The sequence below is a fragment of the Rutidosis leptorrhynchoides genome, chromosome 1 (assembly GCF_046630445.1).
Source record: "Rutidosis leptorrhynchoides isolate AG116_Rl617_1_P2 chromosome 1, CSIRO_AGI_Rlap_v1, whole genome shotgun sequence".
Lineage (NCBI taxonomy): Eukaryota > Viridiplantae > Streptophyta > Magnoliopsida > Asterales > Asteraceae > Rutidosis > Rutidosis leptorrhynchoides.
Genome location: NC_092333.1, coordinates 117,413,922 through 117,441,611, shown reverse-complemented (window position 1 = coordinate 117,441,611; position 27,690 = coordinate 117,413,922). Strand labels below are relative to the sequence as shown.

Here is a 27,690-nt window from a genome sequence, read left to right as displayed (position 1 = left end):
TAGACGAGGCACAATCATTATTATTAATTGCATCGAAGAGATTTTTGATCCCCATGCATGAGGACTCATTAACTTCCACCTGACCTCTGTAATCACCATCGCGATTGCCCCGACCATCGGACCGGAGTTCGCCTTCTTCTAGCTCGTCCGAACTGTCGTCCGAATAGGTATTAGAAATGCCGTCTGATTCCGATGAACCCTCCCAATCAGACAAGTTCAAGTTCTCTAGATCTATTTCAATACCAACGGCAGATTCAACAATGTTTACATAACATAATTCGGATATTCACCCAACACAGACAAAATAAATCGTCAAAAGTAGATCGCCCCTACTACCATCAATAAATAACCAAACACCATTTCGTTCCTCATACTTCTTCTTTTAAAAAAAGTTAATTACACAAATGAAAAGACGCTTCTTTTCATTATATTGTCTTCATGGGGTGTCAATGATTTATTAGACTAGTCTCAACAGTTATGTCCTCCCTCCCGCCCAGCCATCAACCCACCTGGACGCAAATGGCAGCAAAGCGTCCAGACCTCCGTCCAGCTGGTCGCCATTCAGTTTGTCCGTTTCAATGTCTTTTTCTAGCAGATATGTGGACGGATGAATGTCAAAAAAGGTTTGCATGACTTGTACATTTTGTTTCATTATTTGTACCACACAATATTTACATAATATAGTTAGTCTTAATTTATTTGAGAAAATATGTCATTTCTGAAATGTTTGTAGTGTTTTAATTCATGGTTAGTCCTGAAGTCCTGATATGACGTTGATATAATAACTAATAATGGAAATCATGAAAATGAAGCATGTCACTTTTGGAGTACTCTTAGTGATTACTTTGATAAATCCATCCAATTATAATTATGATTATGAATATGAATTATTATTATGATTATGATTATGATTATTATGATTATGATATGATATATATTGTATTAAAAAATAATAAATAAATATAATTTCAGTTCGCCCCCACGTTTCGAATTCAATTTTGACAACCACAAAGCAAGATGCTCTCTTTCACACACACTCACTGATTTCAACAATATATATACTCCATAATGTTTGTTTTTAAGCGGCTTTTCGTTTCCACCCCTGTTTACCAACTCACATTCTCATCGATCACTCCGCAGATTAGGTTTAATTCTCATCCGACCTTTTTCAATTCACCATTAAACCATCTTTTTGTTATTATCAATTAATAATTAATTGTGGGTTGCATTTAATTTGATGAATTCTTTCTTGATTTACTGTTAATTTAGTATAACACTATTAAAGCTTGAATCTTTATGTTGAATTTAAATTCCCATTTTGCAGGAACTGCCATTATTTCGGATCTCAGGTGACAAAATCATGATTTGTTAGTTGGGTCTTTCAAAAAGTTCAGATCTTGCTTTCATAATTTGATTTTTAAAAAAGTGTTCTGATTTTGAGATTTAGGAAAAATGAGTGAAGTAGTCAAACCCTTGATTACACAATCTTCATCTTCAAAGCTTCCTGATTTCAAGAAATCTGTAAAATTAAAGTATGTCAAATTAGGGTATCATTATCTTATAACACATGGAATGTACTTGTGTTTATCACCTCTTGTTGTTGTTCTTGCTGCTCAATTGTCTACCTTTTCGCCTCAAGATGTTTATGTTCTTTGGGATCATTTAAGGTTTAATCTTATTTCGGTTGTCGTATGCTCGACCCTTTTGGTTTTTTTCTCAACCCTTTATGTTCTAACCCGCCCAAAACCCGTTTACCTTGTGAACTTCTCGTGCTATAAACCCGTAGAAGAACGTAAATGCACCCGTCAAATCTTTATGGATAGATCAGCTGAAACGGGCTCGTTTACTGACCAAAGCCTTGATTTTCAAAGAAAGATTCTTGAAAGGTCGGGTCTTGGTGAGTCAACATATCTTCCCGAAGCCGTTCTTCGAGTACCTCCGAATCCTTGTATGGCAGAGGCACGAAAAGAGGCCGAACTTGTGATGTTTGGTGCCATTGATGAACTTTTAGCTAAAACGGGTGTTAAACCGAAAGATATTGGGATTTTGGTTGTGAATTGTAGTTTGTTTAATCCAACACCTTCTTTAGCTTCAATGATTGTTAATCATTACAAACTTAGAGGCAACATTTTAAGCTTTAACCTTGGTGGAATGGGTTGTAGTGCGGGCTTAATCGCTATTGATCTTGCTAAAGATCTTCTTCAAGTCAACCCAAATTCGTATGCTTTAGTAATGAGTATGGAAAACATCACATTGAATTGGTATTTCGGTAACGAAAGGTCAATGCTTGTGTCAAACTGCTTGTTCCGAATGGGTGGGGCTGCAATTTTACTCTCGAACAAAAACTCTGACCGAAAAAAGTCAAAGTATCAATTAGTCAACACTGTTAGAACTCACAAAGGTTCAGACGAAAAGTGTTTTTCGTGCGTCACTCAGTTAGAAGATCCAATGGGTAAAGTTGGAGTTGCGTTGTCGAAAGATTTAATGGGAGTAGCGGGTCACGCGTTAAAAACCAACATAACCACTTTAGGCCCGCTCGTTTTACCCATGTCAGAACAGTTACTTTTCTTTGCAACTTTAGTTGGGAAAAAGCTGTTTCGTATGAAGATTAAGCCGTATATACCTGATTTTAAGCTAGCGTTTGAGCATTTTTGTATTCATGCCGGTGGTCGAGCGGTTCTTGATGAAATCGAAAAGAATTTGCAGCTTACAGATTGGCATATGGAGCCATCAAGAATGACTCTTAATCGATTTGGGAATACGTCGAGTAGTTCGCCATGGTATGAGTTGGCGTATTCGGAAGCAAAAGGGAGGATCCGAAAAGGAGATAGAGCGTGGCAAATAGCATTTGGGTCGGGTTTTAAGTGTAACAGTGCGGTTTGGAAGGCGTTAAAGACTGTTGATCCTGCAAAAGAGAAGAATCCGTGGATGGATGAGATCGATCGATTTCCTGTAGATGTTCCAAAGTTTTCTGCTTTAAGCTGAGTTTAATTATAATTTCTATTCTTTTTTCTTTTAATTCTGAGTAATCAGTTACGCGTATTATTATTCATGTAATCTGTTTGATCTTCTAAGTTAGATGGCTATGATTTAATTGCTTTTATTGTACCCAGATTACTAGTACTACTTCTTTATCAAGGGATGTTATATTTTTTTCAACTAATTTTAGAACTTTTTTGTGTATTGTGTTTTAAAGTTTTGATCATTCATACAGTTAGTATCTGGTTTATTTGCAATGTTTGGATGTTAATTATCTCAACATACTAATTGAGAGTGCCTTACTCCCCTGTGGAGTTACTGTTTCGTTTGGACTGATTTGTCCATTCACAAAAATTTCAACGGTATCTCAGTCATTTTGTATCCCCACTCATCTTCACATTTATATACTCCGTAATACCTAGGGTTTTAAACCCCTTTTTCTGTTTCCTCTGTTGCCCGTAATTTTTGGCGACTGGTTTGTAACATGCTATCGGCGATGGTTATCCTCCCTGTTGCCTAACGTTTTAACTGCTTACATGTTCAGCGATTGTTGTTGTGGTGTATTGTCGATGGATTTTGGTTACTTGCGTCTGCTTTTCTCATGGTTTCTTAACTTTGATAGTTATACCGTCGGATTTCTATAAAGGGTACTTTCGTTCGTCGTTGTTGAGGACGGTAACTCTCTATTCGTTATTTGACATTTTTTTAGGGTTTCGATTTCATAAATATTTGCTCTACACATATGGAAAACATGATTTAGGGTTCTAATTCTTAGTGCTGATGTTTATTTGGCGACAAATAATTTAGGAAAATTCTTCACCCGTTTTATTAGTTTCGGTGATTGAAAAGGAAACCCTAAAAAAACCATTTTTTGTTCCAATTTTATCGTTATTTATTGTTGGTAAATATAAAGAAGGGACTCGATTGTGACTGAAAACGAAACCCTAAAAAAACAGTCTTTTTTTTTTTTTTTTTTTTTTTTTTTTTTTGCAATTTTATCGTTATTTTTTGTTGATAAAAACAGATAAAAGATTCGGTTGCAATGCATAGTGTTGTTGTTGGACCTGTAAACAGTTCATGTTTGCATACTGTTGTCATATCTGTTTTTTTTTTTTTTTTTTTTTTTTTTTTTTTTTTTAACGGCGAAAAAGAAGTTTATTAATAACCACAATAACTTCATCAAAACGATGAAAATTATCGGACAAATTACAAAGGTAAGATGGACAAATACAAAAGAAACAATACGCGAGTTCTTGATACAATTAAACAAAAAAGACTATTGGAAAAGTAGAGATGAGATTTGCTCCCATACGAAGGCTTGACGTCCATGCAACAGCTTGAGATTAGAAGCCCAAAGAAACACTATTTGCTTAATGATCCGTACTACGTGAGATTGAAGAGACAAACCATCCGTGCCCGAGGATATGTGCCCATCAAAATTATAAAAAACACCAAAGATCTCCACAGAAGAAAAATTAAAGGAGCTTCAAAAAACACATTAAGTGGGCTGAGACCAAGCCCATAACAAGCTGGGTGTAACGACCCAACCCATAAATTTTTTTTCCTTTATATCATAATAATATATGCAACATTAGTCCATGTACGTTTCTGAAAACATCATCATTACAATGTTAAGTTTAAACATCTTTAAAACATACAATATATAAATTAGGTTTACAAAACGGGAATGCAACCCGGGACCCATTTGACGTATCCAAAATATAGTTCATGACCCGACTAGTTCACTTTACAACCAAAACCGAGCATGGTGATTGGGAACGCTACCCAATCCTAATCAAAAGTATAAAGCAATCCGTAAAGCACTAGTCCCCAAGCAAACCCAAGCCGCCACTTGCAACCTATAAAATTATAAACAACGAGAGGGTAAGCTAATTGCTTAGTGAGTAAAACATTTATACACATACATATATAGTTTACCTACACGCATACCCAACACGTAACACGTACGCACGTATAAGCAATCTAGCATTACCACGTACAACAATCAACAACATTAGTATATAAACTGCCACAATAATATACTAAATCATAACAATGCATAAACATACCAAACCATTCCCCGATATGGCACTACCGACTTGTAGACGACCAATAACGTCGAGTCTCACTCGTATGATGTCACCGACTTGTGAATCATCATAAGGTATCACCGACTTGTAAATCACCAAAGGGTGTCACTGACTTGTGAATCACCCACCAATACATATGGGCCACCGACTTGTGAACGCCATGTGGCGTCACCGACTTGTGAAGCGCCATTAAGTGTCACCGACTTGTGAAGCACTATAGGGTGTCACCGACTTGTGAATCACCCGCCACTACAAAAGGGGTCACCGACTTGTGAACCACCATGGGGTATCACCGACTTGTGAATCACCTACACCAACTTAAGGGGTCACCGACTTGTGAGTGATATTGCTCAATAACATCATATATATCTATCGCAATATCGTGTAAAAATGCTCTAGAATCAAGGATAATGAAGGCGTTTCTACAAGTAATAGGCCAAGATGTGCAAATTTGTATCGGAGAGTAATTTATATAGAGTTTTGATGATTTATGACCTTAGTTGATCCCGATACAAGTTAAGGTCTAATTTATGCTCTAAAATGGTAAAACAAGACTCCAAAGGTGTTAGGCTTCGTCCAAATGAAAGAAGATTGAAAAGAAAACGAAACAGCAACTTTCAGTACATCGGGACGCCGTCCAATAATGTGGGACGCCGTCCTTCCTTTCAAACTGGGACGCCGTCCGGGCTTTTAGGACGCCGTCCAGACCTTAACAACGGGACGCCGTCCAGCATTCTGGACGCCGTCCGGAAGTAGGTTTCATCCTACTTTTGCCTTTTGACCTACTTTCTCCACTTTAAAACCTACTGATTGAGGAACTGTTTTATGACATACGAAACCAGAGGTTACTGAGACGATTTTGGGAGCAAATTTGGTGAACTCCAAGCTCTTGGAAGAGGATCAACATCAAGTCTTCAAAGATCAAAACCTTCTCCATCCAAGATTCATTCTCTAGTAGGTTGTTTTCTTGTTCTCCAACAACGAATTCTACTTATCAGTTGATTGTTATTTTGTTTGTAATTATGATTGTTGGCTAAACTCTATAATGTTCATCTAGATAAATAACTGAGATGTTGAATGTTTACTTTTGATTGATTGTTATTATGCACGATAGTTTGATGTTTGAATACAAGAACCATTCTTGTTAAAGCTTAATCCTTTCGATTCAACTAGTTGATATGTTCATTTGATTAAGAAACATCATCTTGTTAAATTAATGTATTGATTTACATCTAGTGACATGTGTTTATCCATCTTTTACCAAAAGGGATAAGTTGAGTTCAAATGGTTAGTTTATATAGGGATGTAAGAACGACTCTTGTAGATACTTTCGGATAGCCTAATTGATATGTGTAGTTATATAGGTGAACGATCAATTCCCTAGATTATGTTATACACATTTTCATTACTCGATTCCATATAACTAATAGGTGTTAGTAATTTGCCTTATCTAGTGACGTTTATAGGGATCTTATTACCACACTAAATTGATTACTTGGGTTGGGTGAATTGAGCATTTAACCGGACCAAGGGAATGAACTAGGCTAAATCATAAGTTGACATAGGAGTGGATCATGATCAACACACCATTGACTTGATCATTCTTCAAGTCTTTAGACTAGTTGAATTAGTTGATTACAAATAGGAGGTCTTAGATGACAAGAACATCACTTGCGTCTTGTAATCCCGTTTGAGTGTTTACTCAAGACTACTCTTGGTGAACCGATCAATTAGTTCTCGTGCATAACCAATCAATCCGGTCTTAATCTTAAATAACATTCAACATCGAGGGTAAAAAGTCTAGATGAGCATTTTTCTTTAAATTGATATCAAATCTATCTTACTTTCTTTGCACTTATTTTCGTCTTATAAACTTAAAAGACCAAAAATATTGTTTTTACATTTAACCTTCTCTGATTTGGCTAAATCGTTAAATAGCCACCAAAACGTAAAACTTGTACATTTAAGTTTCATTTACTTAGTTAATCATAATATAGTTTCTAATTCTAGTTTGACTAATACAACTGTCCTTGGAACGATACACTGAACTAAACCAGTTACTATACTACTACACGATCGGGTACACTGCCCGTTAGTGTGTAGCAATCTCTAATCGGTATTTTTCCATATTATTTTATACAACAATTCATATACCACTTTCCGTACATCAAGTTTTTGGCGCCGCTGCCGGGGACAGTTTTGTGTCAAAATAGAATTATTAACTAATTTGTGATTAAGTAGTTTCTTAATTATTCTAAATTATTAATAGTCTTTGAATAATCTTGTAGAATCGGTATGTTTAATAGTTTTTGTTAGTTGTGTGATTGACAGATTATAGGTTGCATATGCCACATACCCGAAGTTCAGAATCTCCATTACTTACACCGTTTACGGAACCTGATAGAAAGCTTGGTAGAATTCCAAAAGAAGTACTTGAACCTTTTGAATCTTCATCAAAGCAAGAAACTTTTGATTCAGAATCAAGTACAACCAAGCCTCGATATTCAGATTTTGGTAAACCCGTTCAACCCCCAAATTTTGAAATGGAAGGAGAAAGACCGTTGGTACCAAGACAATCAATGGCGGCTAAGATGAAAGCAACCCGAACCGGCCAAGGTAGTGCTATTACTCCGCCCACTGGTGAGGTAAATTTTGAAATAAAAGGACCTATTCTTCAAATGATTAATAACAGGTGTCAATTTAGTGGTGGTCCAAATGAAGATGCAAACGAACATATTCGTCTCTTTCAAGAGAGATGTCTTCTTTTCAAACTTAAACCAGACACTGACCAGGCCATATTTTTAAGACTTTTCCCATGGACACTCCACGGGAAAGCACGAAGTTGGTTAGATTCATTGGCCGAGGCTACGATAGAAACTTGGGATGGTATGTTGGAAAAATTTCTTAAGAAATATTTTCCAGCTTCTAAGTCCGCGAGACTCCAACACGAAATTACCCAATTCTGTCAAAAGCTGATGGAAACCTTGTACGAAGCATGGAATCGATTTTCCAAAATACTAAGAGCATGTCCGAACCATGGTTTGGATACCTTCCAAAAAGTTCAAATCTTTTACAAGGGTTGTGATGTAGCAACCCGAATTTCCATTGATCAAGCGTCCGGAGGTTCACTCATGGACAAAACCGAGCAAGAGGCTTATGAGATAATCGAGAAGCTAGCCGATTATTCTCATGAGTGGCATCAAGAACGCCCAATTACTCGTAATGCTCAAGTCCAAAGCGCCGGTGCTTATGACGACCTTAGTTCCCTAAGTGTGAAAATAGACGGTGTTGCTCGAAACATGGACAAAATCACCAAGGAAATTCATAGTATGAAAGTAGGTTGTGAATACTGCGGTGGACTCCATTTAGGAAAAGATTGTGATGCCGGTTTAACTATGGCTCAAAAAGAAGAGGTGGCTTTCATAAGCCAAAGAAATAATAATCAATTTCAAGGAAGAGCCCAGTTTAACCGGAACTTTAACAACCCCTACAACCCTCAAGGTTAAAATTCCAATTACCAACAAGGGTCAAGTAGCGGGTACCAACAACAAACTCCGGGTTTTTATCAAAAACCCCAACAGGAAGAGAAAAAGTCAAATTTGGAGAGTATGTTGGAAAAGTTAATTGCATTACAAACTCAGCTTGTCACAAACATAAACCAAGCCAACGAGAAAAACGAACACCAGTTTAGAAACCAACAAGCCTCAATACAGAACTTGGAGAAGCAAATGAGTGGGTTAGCTAGTTTACTTAGTGAGAGAAAACCAGGAAGTTTACCGGGCGATACCAATAAGAACCCCCGAAATGAGCACGCCAATGTTATCACCACACGGAGTGGTTTAGCATACGATGCTCCAAAAATGCCCAAAAATTCTGATTTCAGTGTTCCGTTGAACCAAAATGATGAACCGGTTAAGGAGCCGGAACAAGTGGTTGAAAAGGAAGAACGGAAAAAACCCGTAGTGAAACCATATCAACCACCGCTCCCATACCCAAGAAAGCAAAAACAAGAAAGGCTAGAGGCCGAAAGGTCAAAATTCCTAGATATGTTTAAACAAATTAACATAAATATGCCTTTCATTGATGTAATCTCGGGTATGCCCAAGTATGCTAAGTTCTTAAAAGACTTACTTACTAATCGGAAGAAAATGGAGGAACTTTCATCCGTCACCATGAATGCCAATTGTTCAGCAATTTTGATGAACAAAATACCAAAGAAGTTAGCTGATCCTGGAAGTTTTACAATACCATGTCTCCTGGGAGATTTGGAATGCATTAAAGCATTAGCGGATTTAGGGGCTAGCATAAATTTAATGCCTTATTCATTATATGTTAAGCTAAACCCCGGGGTACTAAAACCAACCCGAATGGCAATTCAACTAGCGGACCGCTCCGTTAAATTCCCCCGTGGAATTTTAGAGAATATGTTAGTAAAAGTGGGTACCCTAGTATTTTCGGCTGATTTTGTAATTTTGGACATGGAGGAGGACACACGTGTGTCTCTTATATTAGGTCGACCTTTCCTCAATACCGCTAGAGCTATGATAGATGTTCATGAGCAGAAATTGACCCTTAGTATTGAGGATATGAAGGTTACCTTTTCCGTTGACCATGCCTTGCAATACCCCGAGTCTACTGATGATCAATGTTATTATTTGCAAACCGTAGACACATATTCGGAGTTGTTGCAGGAATTTCCAGAATTGCAAGGTACGGGAGAATGCATTTTTGCGGAAGGTGATGAAGAGAATATGGTGGAAGAAGTGGAGATGTTGACCACCTTGATGGCTAACGGTTATGAGCCAAATGATGAAGAGTACAGAAAGTTGGATTTGGGAAATGAATACCGATGTAAAACATCGATTGAAGAACCCCCCGTTTTAGAACTCAAGCCACTTCCAAAACACTTGGAATATGCTTACCTTCAAGAGGGTTCTACTCTTCCGGTTATCATTTCATCCGAACTCTCTGTAAGTGAGAAGTCTAAGCTTGTTTCCATGTTAAAAGCCCATAAATCGGCTCTAGCATGGAAAATTCATGACATCAAGGGTATAAGTCCCTCTTATTGTACGCATAAGATATTAATGGAAGATAACTATAAACCATGTGTACAAAGACAAAGGCGACTGAACCCTAATATGCAGGAAGTTGTTAAAAAGGAGATTGTCAAACTCCTAGATGCAAGTCTTATTTACCCAATTTCGGATAGTCCTTGGGTGAGTCCGGTCCAATGTGTACCCAAAAAGGGTGGCATGACCGTTATCACCAATGAAGACGACCAATTAATTTCGACCAGGACTATCACGGGTTGGAGGGTATGCATTGATTTCAGAAAATTAAATGATGCTACCCGAAAAGACCATTTTTCCCTTCCTTACATTGATCAAATGTTGGAAAGGTTGGCAGGAAAGAATTTTTATTGTTTTCTTGACGGTTTCTCGGGATATTTCCAAATCCCTATAGCACCCGAGGACCAAGAGAAAACCACCTTTACATGCCCTTATGGTACTTTCTCATATCGACGTATGCCCTTTGGCTTATGCAATGCTCCTGCTACCTTCCAAAGGTGTATGGTAGCTATTTTTCATGATATGATTGAAGACTTTATGGAAGTATTCATAGATGACTTTTCAGTCTTCGGTGATTCTTTTGATTCATGTCTTCATAATCTTGAGCGTATGTTGATTCGGTGTGAAGAATCTAATCTTGTTCTTAACTGGAAAAAATGCCATTTTATGGTAAGAGAGGGCATTGTTTTAGGTCATAAAATTTCCTCTGCGGGACTGGAGGTGGACATAGCTAAAGTGGAAGTCATAGCCAAATTACCACCACCGTCAAATGTGAAAGGTGTAAGAAGTTTTCTGGGGCACGCCGGTTTTTACCGGCGGTTCATTAAAGATTTTTCCAAAATTGCAACCCCGATGAACAAACTTCTTGAGAAAGACGCTCCATTTGTCTTTACAGACGAGTGTCTTAACGCCTTTAACCTCCTTAAAGCAAAACTCACGCAATCACCCATTTTCATATCGCCGAATTGGTCAATTCCATTCGAACTTATGTGTGATGCTAGTGACTTTGCTATTGGTGCAGTCTTGGGGCAAAGAATTGAAAAACAGTTCAAGCCCATTTATTATGCTAGTAAGACATTGCAAGGAGCCCAACTTAATTACACTACTACCGAGAAGGAACTCCTGGCAATTGTCTTTTCGTTTGATAAATTCCGATCCTATTTGGTACTAGCAAAGACGGTTGTCTATACAGACCATTCGGCATTAAAGTACTTGCTTGCTAAGCAAGATGCTAAACCCTGGTTAATACGTTGGGTCTTGCTTTTGCAAGAATTCGACATTGATATTAAAGACAAAAAGGGGGCCGAAAACCTAGCAGCCGATCACCTTTCTCGACTTGAGAGCCCGAATCTTGAGGTTCTCCATGAGTCCGTTATTCAAGATAATTTTCCTGATGAAAATTTCATGAAAATTGAGAAAATTGATGATCCCTGATTTGTAGACATAGCCAACTATCTTGCGGGTGGATTCCTAGAAACCGGTATGTCACATCAAAAACGAAAGAAATTTTTCAGTGACATAAAATACTATTTTTGGGAAAACCCGTATCTCTTTAAACGGTGTCCCGATGGGATAATCCGTCGTTGTGTCTCCGGGGAAGAATGCAATCAAATTCTTCTCCAATGTCATCTTGGTCCCACTGGTGGACATTTCGGACCCCAAATCACGGGGAGAAAAGTCTATGAGGCCGGTTTTTATTGGCCTACCATCTTCAAGGATGCCCATCAAATTTGTAAATCATGCGATTCTTGCCAAAGGGCAGGAAAAATTAGTCAAAGAGACGAAATGCCTCAAAACATAATCCAAGTTTGTGAGGTTTTCGATATTTGGGGCATTGATTTCATGGGACCATTCCCAAAATCTAATTCCAACCAATACATACTCGTTGCAGTTGACTACGTGTCAAAATGGGCGGAAGCAAAGGCTCTCCCCACAAACGATGCACGAGTTGTTGTAATTTTTCTTAAAGAGCTCTTTGCCCGATTTGGTACCCCGAAAGCATTAATTAGTGACCGTGGTACCCATTTTTGCAACACCCAATTAGAAAAGGTGTTGAAACGATATGGGGTAACCCATAAAATTTTTACATCTTATCACCCACAAACAAGTTGGCAAGTTGAAAATACAAATCGGGCACTAAAAAGGATCCTTGAGAAAACGGTTGGATCAAATCCTAAGGTGTGGTCAACGAAGCTTGACGATGCTTTGTGGGCGTTTAGAACCGCCCACAAAACTCCTATTGGAACCACACCTTACCGCCTAGTCTATGGGAAGGCATGTCATCTCCCTTTGGAGATAGAGCACAAATCACATTGGGCTCTTAAGACATGTAACCTCGATCTTGAAGAAGCAGGAAACCTTCGTTTAAACTAACTTAATGAGTTGGATGAGTTGAGACAAAATGCCTATGAAAACTCACTCATATACAAGGAAAAGACAAGTTTGGCAGGATAACCGTCTTAGGAATCTGAAAGATTTTAAAGAGGGTGATCGTGTTTTGCTATTTAACTCACGATTTAAACTTTTCCCTGGAAAACTCAAGTCCCGATGGACGGGACCATTTGTTGTTAACAAGGCTTTTCCATATGGAACGGTGGAGTTAAGGAATGCAAAAGGTGAAACGTTTAAGGTGAATGGCCACCGGGTCAAGCACTATGTTGATGGTCCCCTAGAAATCGAAGATGAGGTTAGCCTCAACTTCGAGAACAAAGCGTAAATCGAAATGGGGACGAGTTGGGTGAACGACTCGTTAAAAAAAATGGTTCACAAATGTAAATATTTTGAATTGTGTGTACGATATTTTTTAGTTTTGTGCAAAATGATTTACGTTTGGACTTTAAACGTGCGAGTGTCGAAAAATCAGGTTAGTGAGTTTTAGTACATTTGGACGCCGTCCCATTTCTCTGGACGCCGTCCCACATTTTAATCCTGGACGCCGTCCCAAAAGCTAGACGCCGTCCCACTCTTTGACGTTGGACGCCGTCCCATAATCTGGACGCCGTCCCAACTGCCTGACTCAGAAAAAAAAATTACGTGTTTTAAACCCTATCCACCCCATTTCTCAACCACAAAACACATTTTTATCAACTCTCTTCTGCCAAACACGAACACACTTCCAAAAACCCTAATTTCCTACCTCAAATTCGCGTTTCCTTCTACCAAATCCAAGCTCCAATCATGTTTTCTAGGGTATGGTTACTTCATTTTCACATTTTTCTTTCTCAATTACTTGAATTGTATGTTTATATGTATAAATTGGTGAAGGATAAGTGTGGGGTGTTTGATTTTCATGATTATTGTTTAGATTAACATGCCTTAGTTGTTTAATTACCCATATTGAGTTGATTTTGCAAAAATTACATGTTTTTAAGGGTATGCTCATGATTCTAGGGTTTGTGGAAATTGAATCCGAATTTAGGATGGTTAATTCATGATGTTGAGTTTATGTATGATGTTAATGAAGGTTGTGAAGTGTTTAATTATTGTTGGTGATATAGATGTCAATTTGGTCGGGTCATAATTTGAATGTTCTTGAATTTTTAGCATATTTTTGAAATGAAATGAACTTATGAAACATGTATGCTTGAATTTCATTTGTGTGAGCCTGTTGAAGTAGATTGATGGTATGGGTTGCTATAATGTATGACGTTATAATGGTCGTTTGAGCTAAAATTGTGAAAATTGTGTTATGATTTGTGATTAATATCATTAGAATGCAAGTTTAAATGTTATGACCTATAAACGCAACATGCTTGAGTCCTAAGTTGATGCTAAATTGTGAAGTTGTGATTTTCATTTTTGAAAGTGTAGTAGCGAGTTCATGTTGACTTTGGTTGACTTTGGTTAAAAATTGTGAACATACGCTTTTGTTTAAATGATTCATAATACTTATGAACTTTGAATGGAATGATTAACTTCTCTTGCTACTCGGTTATGTTTTTAGCTAACATTAACACAACGGTCTCTATGTTCTTTTGGTTTGGTGTTATTATGTTTTGCAGGGACAATCTAGCCGAGGAGGACCAGCAAAAAGAGGCAGGACCGCAGGTTTGGCTCCACCACCACCACCACCGCAACAACATTCATCATCATCGTCTGGAGAGGAAGAAGAGGAGGATCTAAATGATCCTCGAGTTTGGTTGAGACTGGTTCAAAATGACGACGACTACGCAGAAACATTTGAGAGGGTAAACAGTAGGCCTATTAATGCCACATGGTACTTTATCTGGGGCCCGTTGGATGAGGCGGGTATGCACCGACATGTTTCCAACTTATTAGCCATCCCCTACGGTAGGATAGTTACCCACGCATGGGAACAAGTTTTCAGCATCAACGAACCAATTTATCCCGTACTACTAAAAGAATTCTACTCAACGGTACGGTTTAATAATGTCCGTGATTATTTGTCAAATGATTTTCTTCGGTTTAGGTTGGGGGCGAATATAGGGGTATAAGCAGTTTTGAGCTATGCAGAGTTTTGGGTATTTTTGAGGAACTCACTGACACCCAGTTAGGTGATTACTTACGGGGTTCCGATTACGTTGGTCGAGTTCCATTTCATGAGATTGCTTATTGGCGAAGAATTTGTGGGCCAAATGCATCTACACCATTCAGATCGAGCAGACACAGGTATAATGAGATTGCATCCAGGGATGATAGACTTCTTCATCGACTTATTGCATGCACTTTCAATGCAAGAGTCGAAGGCAACGAAAAGGTTTAAACTTTGGATCTATGGATAATGGACCAAATTAAACGGGGTTGCTATACCGACATTCCTGGGTTGATAGGAAACTATTTCCTGGCCATCGCTACCGAGACACGGCGAGACAAGCCGCTTCTTGGAGGCCACTACATCACCAGAATTGCTCGACACTTCAACATAGATTTCAGCCGATTACAGGAGTGTACTAACGTCATGAAACCATTAAAGAAGGTTTCTTATATCAATGCTGAAATTCTTATGAAAGATAGAAATGGGCATTTGGTACCTTTTGTGGCAGGTGGCGCAGGTGGCGCGAGTGGTAGTGGCGTGCAGCAAGAATAGCAGGTAGAGGAGGAAGCAGAAATGGAGGCGCAAACGAACGTTGGTGATCAGGGTCCTTGGCATCCGTCCTAATCTAGTTGGGATAATTTGATTAGTAGTGTTAATAATATGAGGTTGAGTCCGAGTGAGCAAAGGACACACAACGTCCGAATGTGGGATAGTCAGCAGCGAATGGAGCAACGACAGATTGCTCAATTGCACGATCAGGGATGGATGAGTTATGGTATTGATTGGAATAACCATAACTCAGAGTTGTTTTATTCCAACCCCGAGCAGTACTATGGGACGACACGTCTGACACCCCAATATTACACGGATCCTCAAAACCCTCCTCCTCCTCACCCGATTTATGATAATAACGCTGCAATACAGGATGCTAGGAACCGTTTTGATCAGGAATATCCGCAAGGACGCCCGTACAGAGATGGTTCGGGAAACTACTTTTGGCCATATGGTAACTAATCCAGTTAAGGCCTGCGTGCCTTTGATCATTTTGTACACTGTTTTCAGACAATTTATTTTGTGTGGTGTGTTTTTAGACAATATTTGGTTTGTAATAATTGACTAATCGTGTGGTTTGATAAACGGTTGTGGTTGAAAAAAACACCGTTATTTTTATTATTATTTGTGTGGTTTGTTAATTTGTGCAGCGTGATTGAACTTCAAAGACTGGCATTAAGTTCAGCAACATTTGATATTATGATGTGTGTATGATGATAATCGCGGAATGGACGATGCTCTTATGCTGGCAGTAAGTTCAGCGGCATCCGTCTACATGTTCCACGATTTGGTGGTTAAAAATTGAAAATTTCTACAATCACCCTATCACTTTGCCCTCTAAATTTAATCCTTTTTCTGATTTCATGCAATGGGGGCTTTGCATGATCTCAAGTGTGGGGTGGGGAATAGAAATTTATCGGGAACTCGTTTTACTAAAATTAAGGCGTTTATTTAAAAAATTTTAAAATTTTCAAGTAGCCTTAAAAACGATTAAATGTCCAAAAACCATGTTACACACATTGTGGTCTTAAAATCTAGAAAATAAATGTTGATTTATGTTTTAAATTATTAATAGTCTTTGAAGTTGCTCTATCATTCAATTATTTGGATGAAAATCCTACTAGTTAGTAAAGCTAACTTGTAGGTCACTTGTACCAAAACGAGTGTAAACCGTGAGAGAGCGGTGATTGTATAGCGTGGTCGAAAACCGGATCTCGCGCCAGATCGAAAACCCTAAGGGCGATCCTCATTGTTTCTCCTAACAAGGACAATGTTGCGTCCGACCACTTGATATGACCAATAGGATGTATCTATTCCATCCTCAAGGAAGTAAAGTCTTCCGAATGACACACTTACTGATTCAATTCAGAAGATGTAGTCCAGACCAGTTGTAGGGTGACGAAAAATCTTGAAAAGTCATTACTAACATCGACTGGAAATCTACCAGGCCTCTACGTCAAACAGGGAAACTGGTAGTCAAAGTTTGTCTCAATGAGGGAGATTTACTAGTAAAATGGGAAGCGCACCATGATACACAAAATGTCAGTGAATTGATCAGATTCCCAGTGAATAACCTCCGGAAAGGTAAGATATCAGCTTTTAAGACTGATGAACCTCAATCTTCATGATTGATTTAACGGATTAGATGATTACCTCATAATTGTCAATGATATCCGGACGTAATATGTATCCTCCTAAGCACATTATTTTCTTACCGGCATCGCGTGGTGTTAGGTACCGTGGGAGGGATTGGCTTGACCAATAGCGGAAAACCCGCACTCATTTTTCAAAATTCAGAAAATTCGACAAAATCGGAAAACGTGCCTAGTATTAAAACTAGCATGATATTTTCAAAAAAAACCATAAAACGTTTTCATAAGGTCCTGATTTCCGTAGGATCAAATTTTTCGGATACTTGGTTCTAATCTCCCAAAAATGTGTGTGTGTGTGTTTCCATTGTGTATATAGCGTGAGTGTGATTACAATAAAGGTGTGTTTCATATAGCGTGAGTTGCGTTTCATATCAACGTGTGTGTTTCGTGTGCTTCGAGTGATTTATGTAATGTTTGTAATCTATATTGTGTGATTGTGTTTGATATTGTTCTACTTTGTAAAGAAAGAATTGCTTGAGGACAAGAAAGGTTTAAGTGTGGGGTGTTTTGATATTGCTCAATAACATCATATATATCTATCGCAATATCGTGTAAAAATGCTCTAGAATCAAGGATAATGAAGGCGTTTCTACAAGTAATAGGCCAAGATGTGCAAATTTGTATCGGAGAGTAATTTATATAGAGTTTTGATGATTTATGACCTTGGTTGATCCCGATACAAGTTAAGGTCTAATTTATGCTCTAAAATGGTAAAACAAGACTCCAAAGGTGTTAGGCTTCGTCCAAATGAAAGAAGATTGAAAAGAAAACGAAACAGCAACTTTCAGTACATCGGGACGCCGTGGGACGCCGTCCTTCCTTTCAAACTGGGACGCCGTCCGGGCTTTTAGGACGCCGTCCAGACCTTAACAACGGGACGCCGTCCAGCATTCTGGACGCCGTCCGGAAGTAGGTGTCATCCTACTTTTGCCTTTTGACCTACTTTTTCCACTTTAAAACCTACTGATTGAGGAACTGTTTTATGACATACGAAACCAGAGGTTACTGAGACGATTTTGGGAGCAAATTTGGTGAACTCCAAGCTCTTGGAAGAGGATCAACATCAAGTCTTCAAAGATCAAAACCTTCTCCATCCAAGATTCATTCTCTAGTAGGTTGTTTTCTTGTTCTCCAACAATGAATTCTACTTATCAGTTGATTGTTATTTTGTTTGTAATTATGATTGTTGGCTAAACTCTATAATGTTCATCTAGATAAATAACTGAGATGTTGAATGTTTACTTTTGATTGATTGTTATTATGCACGATAGTTTGATGTTTGAATACAAGAACCATTCTTGTTAAAGCTTAATCCTTTCGATTCAACTAGTTGATATGTTCATTTGATTAAGAAACATCATCTTGTTAAATTAATGTATTGATTTACATCTAGTGACATGTGTTTATCCATCTTTTACCAAAAGGGATAAGTTGAGTTCAAATGGTTAGTTTATATAGGGATGTAAGAACGACTCTTGTAGATACTTTCGGATAGCCTAATTGATATGTGTAGTTATATAGGTGAACGATCAATTCCCTAGATTATGTTATACACATTTTCATTACTTTATTCCATATAACTAATAGGTGTTAGTAATTTGCCTTATCTAGTGACGTTTATAGGGATCTTATTACCACACTAAATTGATTACTTGGGTTGGGTGAATTGAGCATTTAACCGGACCAAGGGAATGAACTAGGCTAAATCATAAGTTGACATAGGAGTGGATCATGATCAACACACCATTGACTTGATCATTCTTCAAGTCTTTAGACTAGTTGAATTAGTTGATTACAAATAGGAGGTCTTAGATGACAAGAACATCACTTGCGTCTTGTAATCCCGTTTGAGTGTTTACTCAAAACTACTCTTGGTGAACCGATCAATTAGTTCTCGTGCATAACCAATCAATCCGGTCTTAATCTTAAATAACATTCAACGTCGAGGGTAAAAAGTCTAGATGAGCATTTTTCCTTAAATTGATATCAAATCTATCTTACTTACTTTTGAAACAACCCAACCCTTATTAAAACCGGCCCATAAAAATTTTTCCTTTTAATACGCGTTAAATAATACTTTAGGTCCCATTACACATATTCCAAAACGTATTTGTTATCAAGGTAAGTTCATCGAACTTAAAACATACATTAATGATTTAAACTCCTTAATACAATGGTTTAATTAAATCGTAAACCGGTTATAATCATTATGACCCGACTAGTTACGTTTACACCAAACCGAGCATGGTGATTTGGGACTACGCTACCCAAATCCTAATCGAGTCCAAAAGCAAGATCTTCTAAAGCAACCTAGCCGAGATCTCTAATCCCCAAGCTTACCCGAGCCGCCAAGCATGCGAACCTATAAAAATATCAACAACGAGAGGGTAAGCTAACGCTTAGTGAGTGAGAATATACTACATACATATATATGCATAAAATGGACACGCCACAAAATAGCAAATACCGCATACCGGAGCATCCAAACATAAAGGCAAGCCAGTCTAAGCATACCGTAAGATCACTAAGCAATGAGCTAAAGATACATCAACAAAATATAAGTTTGCCAACAACGATGTGAACAATGCCAATAAGCTACACCCGGAGGGTTAGCTACAACACGACAATACAACATTATATGTATACAATATACATATGTATATATATCTCGAATAACATAATTTGCTTACGCTTACAACACAATAACCATGGTTAACCAAGTATACAAGAGAACGGTACATGTAAGTCCGTTGGAGTTCATAACATCCACTAGTGTTACTTATACACCGCGTAATCACTAGTCCCCCGGGTGATGTCTTAAACACCGTGACTAACTCACCCTTACAACAATGTGGCATCTTAAACACCGCGACGAATTCACACTTCATTCAATACAATGAGTGGTGTCTTGAACACCGCGACACTTCCACTCTCACGACATTGTGGTGTCTTAAACACCGCGACAATCCCACAAGTCAATTACACAAGGAGTAGTGTCTTAAGCACCGCGACAATACTACTCGTTACCTAGAATGTGGTGTCTTGAACACCGCGACACTTCCACATTCATACCACACAAATAAATACATTATATACGTTCACGCATAATTATTCCACTCACAAAATTAACCCTTCGCCATTGGGGTTATATAATCCACATCACACGCCCATGTGATAACGTACACCCAAAGTGTGCACCTCGTCAAAGGTAGTCAACCAAAACGCACAACCGTGCCAATTGGACCTATACACAAGTCCAACAATTCCACCTATATGAGATGTGAGCTCTATAACCGAGAACCCCTTCACCCGACCCGCACCCATCCTACACATACATATGCATATAGGATATTAACACTCACCTTGTCGCCTTGAAGAAATGCTTCCAAGTAATCCGCAACTCTTCAATGGAAAGTACCTAATCCATTATCACAAATTCAACAACACACTTAGATTGGATTTACAAACCAACCCAATTTGACACTTAGTGCAAATTCGACCCAAATGCACTTCCAGGGACAAACCGCGTCCAAACTAACCAATAATGACTAACACAAGTGATAATGGTCCTAATATGCCAATTAAACCCGAATACAAGTGTTAAACACTTATCGTTCTCAAAATCGCCCACAAACCCTAATTTTGACCCATAAGGTCAAAATCTCACCATTTACAAGTTTTGACACCAAAACATGTTTAACTCGGTTTTATACTTCAACTTAATCCATTTTAAGTTTATAAACCTTAATAAATCAACAATCGGGTCATAATCCTCAACAAACCCTAATTTTGACTCTAGTCAAAATTAGTCAACCATGAAAACCCTAAAAGTCTTCAAAACACCAATAATCACTAATGCTAATGATTATACACCATTCTCAAGTCTTAAACATGGTTAAATCATTAACCAACCCAAAACCCGCCTTTAACACTTATATACCCGAATCTTGGTGTTAATCTCCAATTAGCAACTAAATGGGTTTCACCTATGAATCATACAATCAAAAGCCCCAAATTTGAATGATGAACACGAAAATGAATTTCGGAGGTAGAGCTTACCACTAGTATCACCGTGTAGCTAAGAACGAGGAGAACACACTTGTCAACTACGCCAAAGATCAATTCCCGATTCTTCCTTTCCAAAAATCCGTTTGAATCCAATTGGGTGTTTGAGTTTTTGAGAGGAAAATGAAATGAAAAGGGAAAAGAAATTAGGAAATGAAATGAATGGATGAGGTTAAATCCTCAAATCTGGCTCAAACGCGAAAAGACCAAATTGCCCTTGAACTTCATTTAAATTTACAAGAATCTGGTGCCAGTTCACACCATTCGCCGCGCCGCGGTCTAATTCGTCGCGCCGCGACGATTGCCTCGAACTGGTGACTTTGTTAACAAGCTTTCTGGTCTGGATTTATTTGAAACGCCGCGCCGCGGCTCCCTTTGTCGCGCCGCGACACCCAACGTGGCCTGACACATTTTCTCGCATACAAGACTTTAACACCCAAACATGTATCGAACCCTTCATACGCCTGTCGTACATACACAATACACCTATAAATCATGTACGGGGAAAAACGGGGTGTTACAACTCTCCCCCACTTAGACTCGATCACGTCCTCGTGATCCTCGTCACTTAACCAAACGGACCACACTTCACGGTCCTCAAACATATGTCCAAACCGACTTTCCTAAGCAATTCTTCCCACCGAATTGCCTTTAACAACTAAATCGTCACCCGCGATTTATCAAATCCACAATCCGAGCACTAAAACCATGTTCAATCCCGCACACCGGGAAACTCAACCAAATCTCGAACCGAGATATCAACCCTCTAACGTACCATTACCAAGTACAATGCTAAAAGCAACCAAGTCTCAAACCTAAGGTCAACAATCCGAAACGATGAAGACCGAACCAACGAATCCTGACGGATAACACCAATCACTAAACATCCCTTGTAGTGCGCAATACGATCAATACGCAACTACCGTAACATCATAATCAAAAGGCTATAACCGATAGCGCCCAAAACGACTATGAAAACGCCAAATCCAAAGGTGTACAAAATCGACTATCGTCACACCCGTAACAACACGTGAGCGAAACACGGCTATCGCATCACTAATCATACCACATGGTCCTCGCGACCCCACCATCGGCGTATAAAAACACCCGATCGATCACACAACACGGTCCTTACGACCCCACCATTGGTGTATAAAACAACCAACAGATCAACATCACGGTCCTTACGACCCCACCATCGGTGTATAAAACAACCGACAGATCACACAACACGAAGGCTGGCCGAAAACACACGCGCCTTAGTGAATCCGAACTACACGCGATTCACTACCATGATGAAGTCAGCGAGCCCGAATATCATGCTTCACCAATCAATAATCCCATGATGAAGTCAGCGGACCCCGAAGGTCATGCTTCACCAATCTCAACACCGGATGAAGTCAGCGGACTCCGAAAGTCATGCTTCACCGATATAACGCCTCGCTCATGATGAAATCAGCGGACCCCGAAGGTCATGCTCCACCAATCGCATACTCCCATGATGAAGTCAGCGGACCCTAAAGGTCATGCTTCATCAATCAACGCCCTTTTGGCCTCGAACGACGAGTAGCGTAACATCGCGCTCTGCTACGCCATAGTGAATCCTAACGGATACCACTAACCATTCACATACACGAGCAAGAACCACCTATATCAAACATAGGCACAAAACAATTATTCTCTAGAAGAGAATCCGACACACACCTCCCTTAACCGAAGGATTTCACCTTGCTCGCCAAACACGTCCATTATCTCTCAATCGAGATTTACCACATTACCACCTCGGTGATAATTCAAATCCAAACCATAAATACAATTTATCCGAAATTGTAACTACCACAAATCGACCAAAATCAGGTCTCGACAACATTTTCCGGATCTACCAAAAGCATCATCCGAAATCTCACACTAAAACTTCCTCGTGCGGGAGTGTAACTCCCCCATTTGGAACTACGTCCCATATCCACAACTCGTACAACCGTACAATGCTACCTAAGGTAGACTTTACAAAGATTGGGCTCACACGACCCGTCACCATATCTTGCTCCAGCCTTGAGCACACAAAGGATTTCAATCAATCCTTAAACACTTCGAGCAAAAAGTGTACCACGATTACACAAACCATACCTTCGCAATCATCCAATCGCTTTAGTTTGTCAAATTACACCTAGTCACTCATGTACCTAAGGATTTCACTTCGGTACCCTAAGTACAATGTAACCGCAACATAATCGGAGTCGAACACCACGCTAGTAGGTATAAAAGAGGCACCTAATGTCGCGTCATAAAGACTCCATTACCAACATACATCGAGATTCAAAACACTCGATCTCAAGGGTTTCAGCCCACCCGTCGAACCTCACGGTTCATCGACCTCAACACAAAAGCGAACACGCGCTTAACAACCGAACACCAACCCATTTCCATGGCTTGGTAGCAACATTTTACAAATATCAAGGAATGCTTGGTTACACCAAGTCTTACGCCCTTCGCCCGTCAATCAAAACGTCGTCATAGGGTACTTCCATTAGGAACGTCACCCATATCAATAACATGCACAACACCATGCATTTAATAAACTCAACTTCAAACGGCACTTAATAAATAATCAAAAGGCATATTTATTAAAACGAAACGTACCCTAACGTCTCCTTGCCACACCCGTCCCCACTAACTTGGGACATTCCGACTTACGATGTCCTTCTTCTTGGCAATTGAAGCACACCATGCCATCACCCTTTGGTACCGAACATTCCCAAGACTTGTGACCCCTCACGCCACAATTGTAACACCTAGACGCACTAGAATCTGTTATACTCGTCCGCGTACCACCCGTGCTCACACTCGGACCCTTAGTCCTCTTACTAGGAGCACCATACGAAACAACCCTTCTCTCACTTGAAGGTTCACCAATCTTTGATCGCGTATACGACTCGAAACCTCTAGCCACGGCGAATAATTCCGCAAACGATTTCGCGTAACCCCGGCTAATCTTATTCTTCAAGTCATCATTCAAGGTTCGATAGAAATCTTGCATCAACAAATTATCATTCCCCAAATACTCCGGGCAAAAATGAGCCTTCGCCATAAAGGTCGTCTTGAGAGTATTCAAATCCATAGAACCCTGTTGCAAATTTCGCAACTCATTACGCATTTCCGATAAATCGGCTGAAGTTCGGAATTCCTCAAAGAATTCCTTCTTAAACCCGTCCTACGATAACGCCATAAACGGTTCACCACCGATAAGATCAATCTTACCATCCAACCAATCCTTTGCCCTATCCCGCAACAAACTAGTAGCGAGTCTTGTCCTCTTCTCAGGAGGGCATTCAATAGTACGAAAACACCCTTCGACATCCGAGATCCAAGTTGTGCTTACCAAAGGATCCGGTTTTCCATCGTACATCGGGGGTTTAGTCCTCATGAAGCCCTTACGACAACGCTCCATTTCACTACTACCCCGAAATTTGGAATGCCTCCTATCCATTCTTTCATCCAACGCACTCATTTGCTCCGCAACGGCGGCCGCAACTCTAGTATTAAACTCTTCGTCATTCGTCTTGATCTCGTTTCGCGTCGCCATTCTAAAGAATGCAAAATGATTAGTCCACGAACGTATAACACCATACGCACAACACCACCCCATCTTGCTCAACACCCGTCGTACATCACTTGTTTGACACGATTTGCACCCGTAATAAGGTTTGCAAGTCCTTATTACGCACACACGCCGTATCGTCTCGTTAGTACAACGACCGCTTCGCTCGATGATATAAACCAACACAACGCAAATTCTACGCGATATAAGCACCCGCAAGAATTATTATCACAACACAATAATATATTAATAATATCCGCATTACTAATATAAACGTTAGTCCACCTACAAACAAGGCACTAACTATAACCTATTCCGACCCGTACTCCTACAAGTCCCGCAACAAATTAAGCACACACAAAAGTCTAAGTCTAGGCACCTATCTCAAGTCACCTAAATCCCTTAGACCATGCTCTGATACCACTTGAAACAACCCAACCCGTATTAAAACCGGCCCATAAAATTTTTTCCTTTTAATACGCGTTAAATAATACTTTAGGTCCCATTACACATATTCCAAAACGTATTTGTTATCAAGGTAAGTTCATCGAACTTAAAACATACATTAATGATTTAAACTCCTTAATACAATGGTTTAATTAAATCGTAAACCGGTTATAATCATTATGACCCGACTAGTTACGTTTACACCAAACCGAGCATGGTGATTTGGGACTACGCTACCCAAATCCTAATCGAGTCCAAAAGCAAGATCTTCTAAAGCAACCTAGCCGAGATCTCTAATCCCCAAGCTTACCCGAGCCGCCAAGCATGCGAACCTATAAAAATATCAACAACGAGAGGGTAAGCTAACGCTTAGTGAGTGAGAATATACTACATACATATATATGCATAAAATGGACACGCCACAAAATAGCAAATACCGCATACCGGAGCATCCAAACATAAAGGCAAGCCAGTCTAAGCATACCGTAAGATCACTAAGCAATGAGCTAAAGATACATCAACAAAATATAAGTTTGCCAACAACGATGTGAACAATGCCAATAAGCTACACCCGGAGGGTTAGCTACAACACGACAATACAACATTATATGTATACAATATACATATGTATATATATCTCGAATAACATAATTTGCTTACGCTTACAACACAATAACCATGGTTAACCAAGTATACAAGAGAACGGTACATGTAAGTCCGTTGGAGTTCATAACATCCACTAGTGTTACTTATACACCGCGTAATCACTAGTCCCCCGGGTGATGTCTTAAACACCGCGACTAACTCACCCTTACAACAATGTGGCGTCTTAAACACCGCGACGAATCCACACTTCATTCAATACAATGAGTGGTGTCTTGAACACCGCGACACTTCCACTCTCACGACATTGTGGTGTCTTAAACACCGCGACAATCCCACAAGTCAATTACACAAGGAGTAGTGTCTTAAGCACCGCGACAATACTACTCGTTACCTAGAATGTGGTGTCTTGAACACCGTGAAACTTCCACATTCATACCACACAAATAAATACATTATATACGTTCACGCATAATTATTCCACTCACAAAATTAACCCTTCGCCATTGGGGTTATATAATCCACATCACACGCCCATGTGATAACGTACACCCAAAGTGTGCACCTCGTCAAAGGTAGTCAACCAAAACGCACAACCGTGCCAATTGGACCTATACATAAGTCCAACAATTCCACCTATATGAGAAGTGAGCTCAATAACCGAGAACCCCTTCACCCGACCCGCACCCATCCTACACATACATATGCATATAGGATATTAACACTCACCTTGTCGCCTTGAAGAAATGCTTCCAAGTAATCCGCAACTCTTCAATGGAAAGTACCTAATCCATTATCACAAATTCAACAACACACTTAGATTGGATTTACAAACCAACCCAATTTGACACTTAGTGCAAATTTGACCCAAATGCACTTCCAGGGACAAACCGCATCCAAACTAACCAATAATGACTAACACAAGTGATAATGGTCCTAATATGCCAATTAAACCCGAATACAAGTGTTAAACACTTATCGTTCTCAAAATCGCCCACAAACCCTAATTTTGACCCATAAGGTCAAAATCTCACCATTTACAAGTTTTGACACCAAAACATGTTTAACTCGGTTTTATACTTCAACTTAATCCATTTTAAGTTTATAAACCTTAATAAATCAACAATCGGGTCATAATCCTCAACAAACCCTAATTTTGACTCTAGTCAAAATTAGTCAACCATGAAAACCCTAAAAGTCTTCAAAACACCAATAATCACTAATGCTAATGATTATACACCATTCTCAAGTCTTAAACATGGTTAAATCATTAACCAACCCAAAACCCGCCTTTAACACTTATATACCCGAATCTTGGTGTTAATCTCCAATTAGCAACTAAATGGGTTTCACCTATGAATCATACAATCAAAAGCCCCAAATTTGAATGATGAACACGAAAATGAATTTCGGAGTTAGAGCTTACCACTAGTATCACCGTGTAGCTAAGAACGAGGAGAACACACTTGTCAACTAAGCCAAAGATCAATTCCCGATTCTTCCTTTCCAAAAATCCGTTTGAATCCAATTGGGTGTTTGAGTTTTTGAGAGGAAAATGAAATGAAAAGGGAAAAGAAATTAGGAAATGAAATGAATGGATGAGGTTAAATCCTCAAATCTGGCTCAAACGCGAAAAGACCAAATTGCCCTTGAACTTCATTTAAATTTACAAGAATCTGGTGCCAGTTCACACCATTCGCCGCGCCGCGGCCTAATTCGTCGCGCCGCGACGATTGCCTCGAACTGGTGACTTTGTTAACATGCTTTCTGGTCTGGATTTATTTGAAACGCCGCGCCGCGGCTCCCTTTGTCGCGCCGTGACACCCAACGTGGCCTGACACATTTTCTCGCATACAAGACTTTAACACCCAAACATGTATCGAACCCTTCATACGCCTGTCGTACATACACAATACACCTATAAATCATGTACGGGGAAAAACGGGGTGTTACAACTTTCTTTGCACTTATTTTCGTCTTATAAACTTAAAAGACCAAAAATATTGTTTTTACATTTAACCTTCTCTGATTTGGTTAAATCGTTAAATAGCCACCAAAACATAAAACTTGTACATTTAAGTTTCATTTACTTAGTTAATCATAATATAGTTTCTAATTCTAGTTTGACTAATACAACTGT

General features: G+C 39.2%; 1 protein-coding gene across 1 annotated transcript; it reads left to right on the top strand.

Annotated features, from left to right (window-relative positions):
* The first annotated feature begins 1,107 nt into the window (after positions 1-1,107).
* LOC139864337 (3-ketoacyl-CoA synthase 11-like) lies at positions 1,108-2,985 on the top strand. The gene is made up of 2 exons (XM_071852918.1): positions 1,108-1,145; positions 1,325-2,985. Exon 2 carries the CDS (start codon positions 1,453-1,455, stop codon positions 2,983-2,985), a length of 1,533 nt encoding a protein of 510 aa, XP_071709019.1. The 5' UTR covers positions 1,108-1,145; positions 1,325-1,452.
* Positions 2,986-27,690: the final 24,705 nt, after the last annotated feature.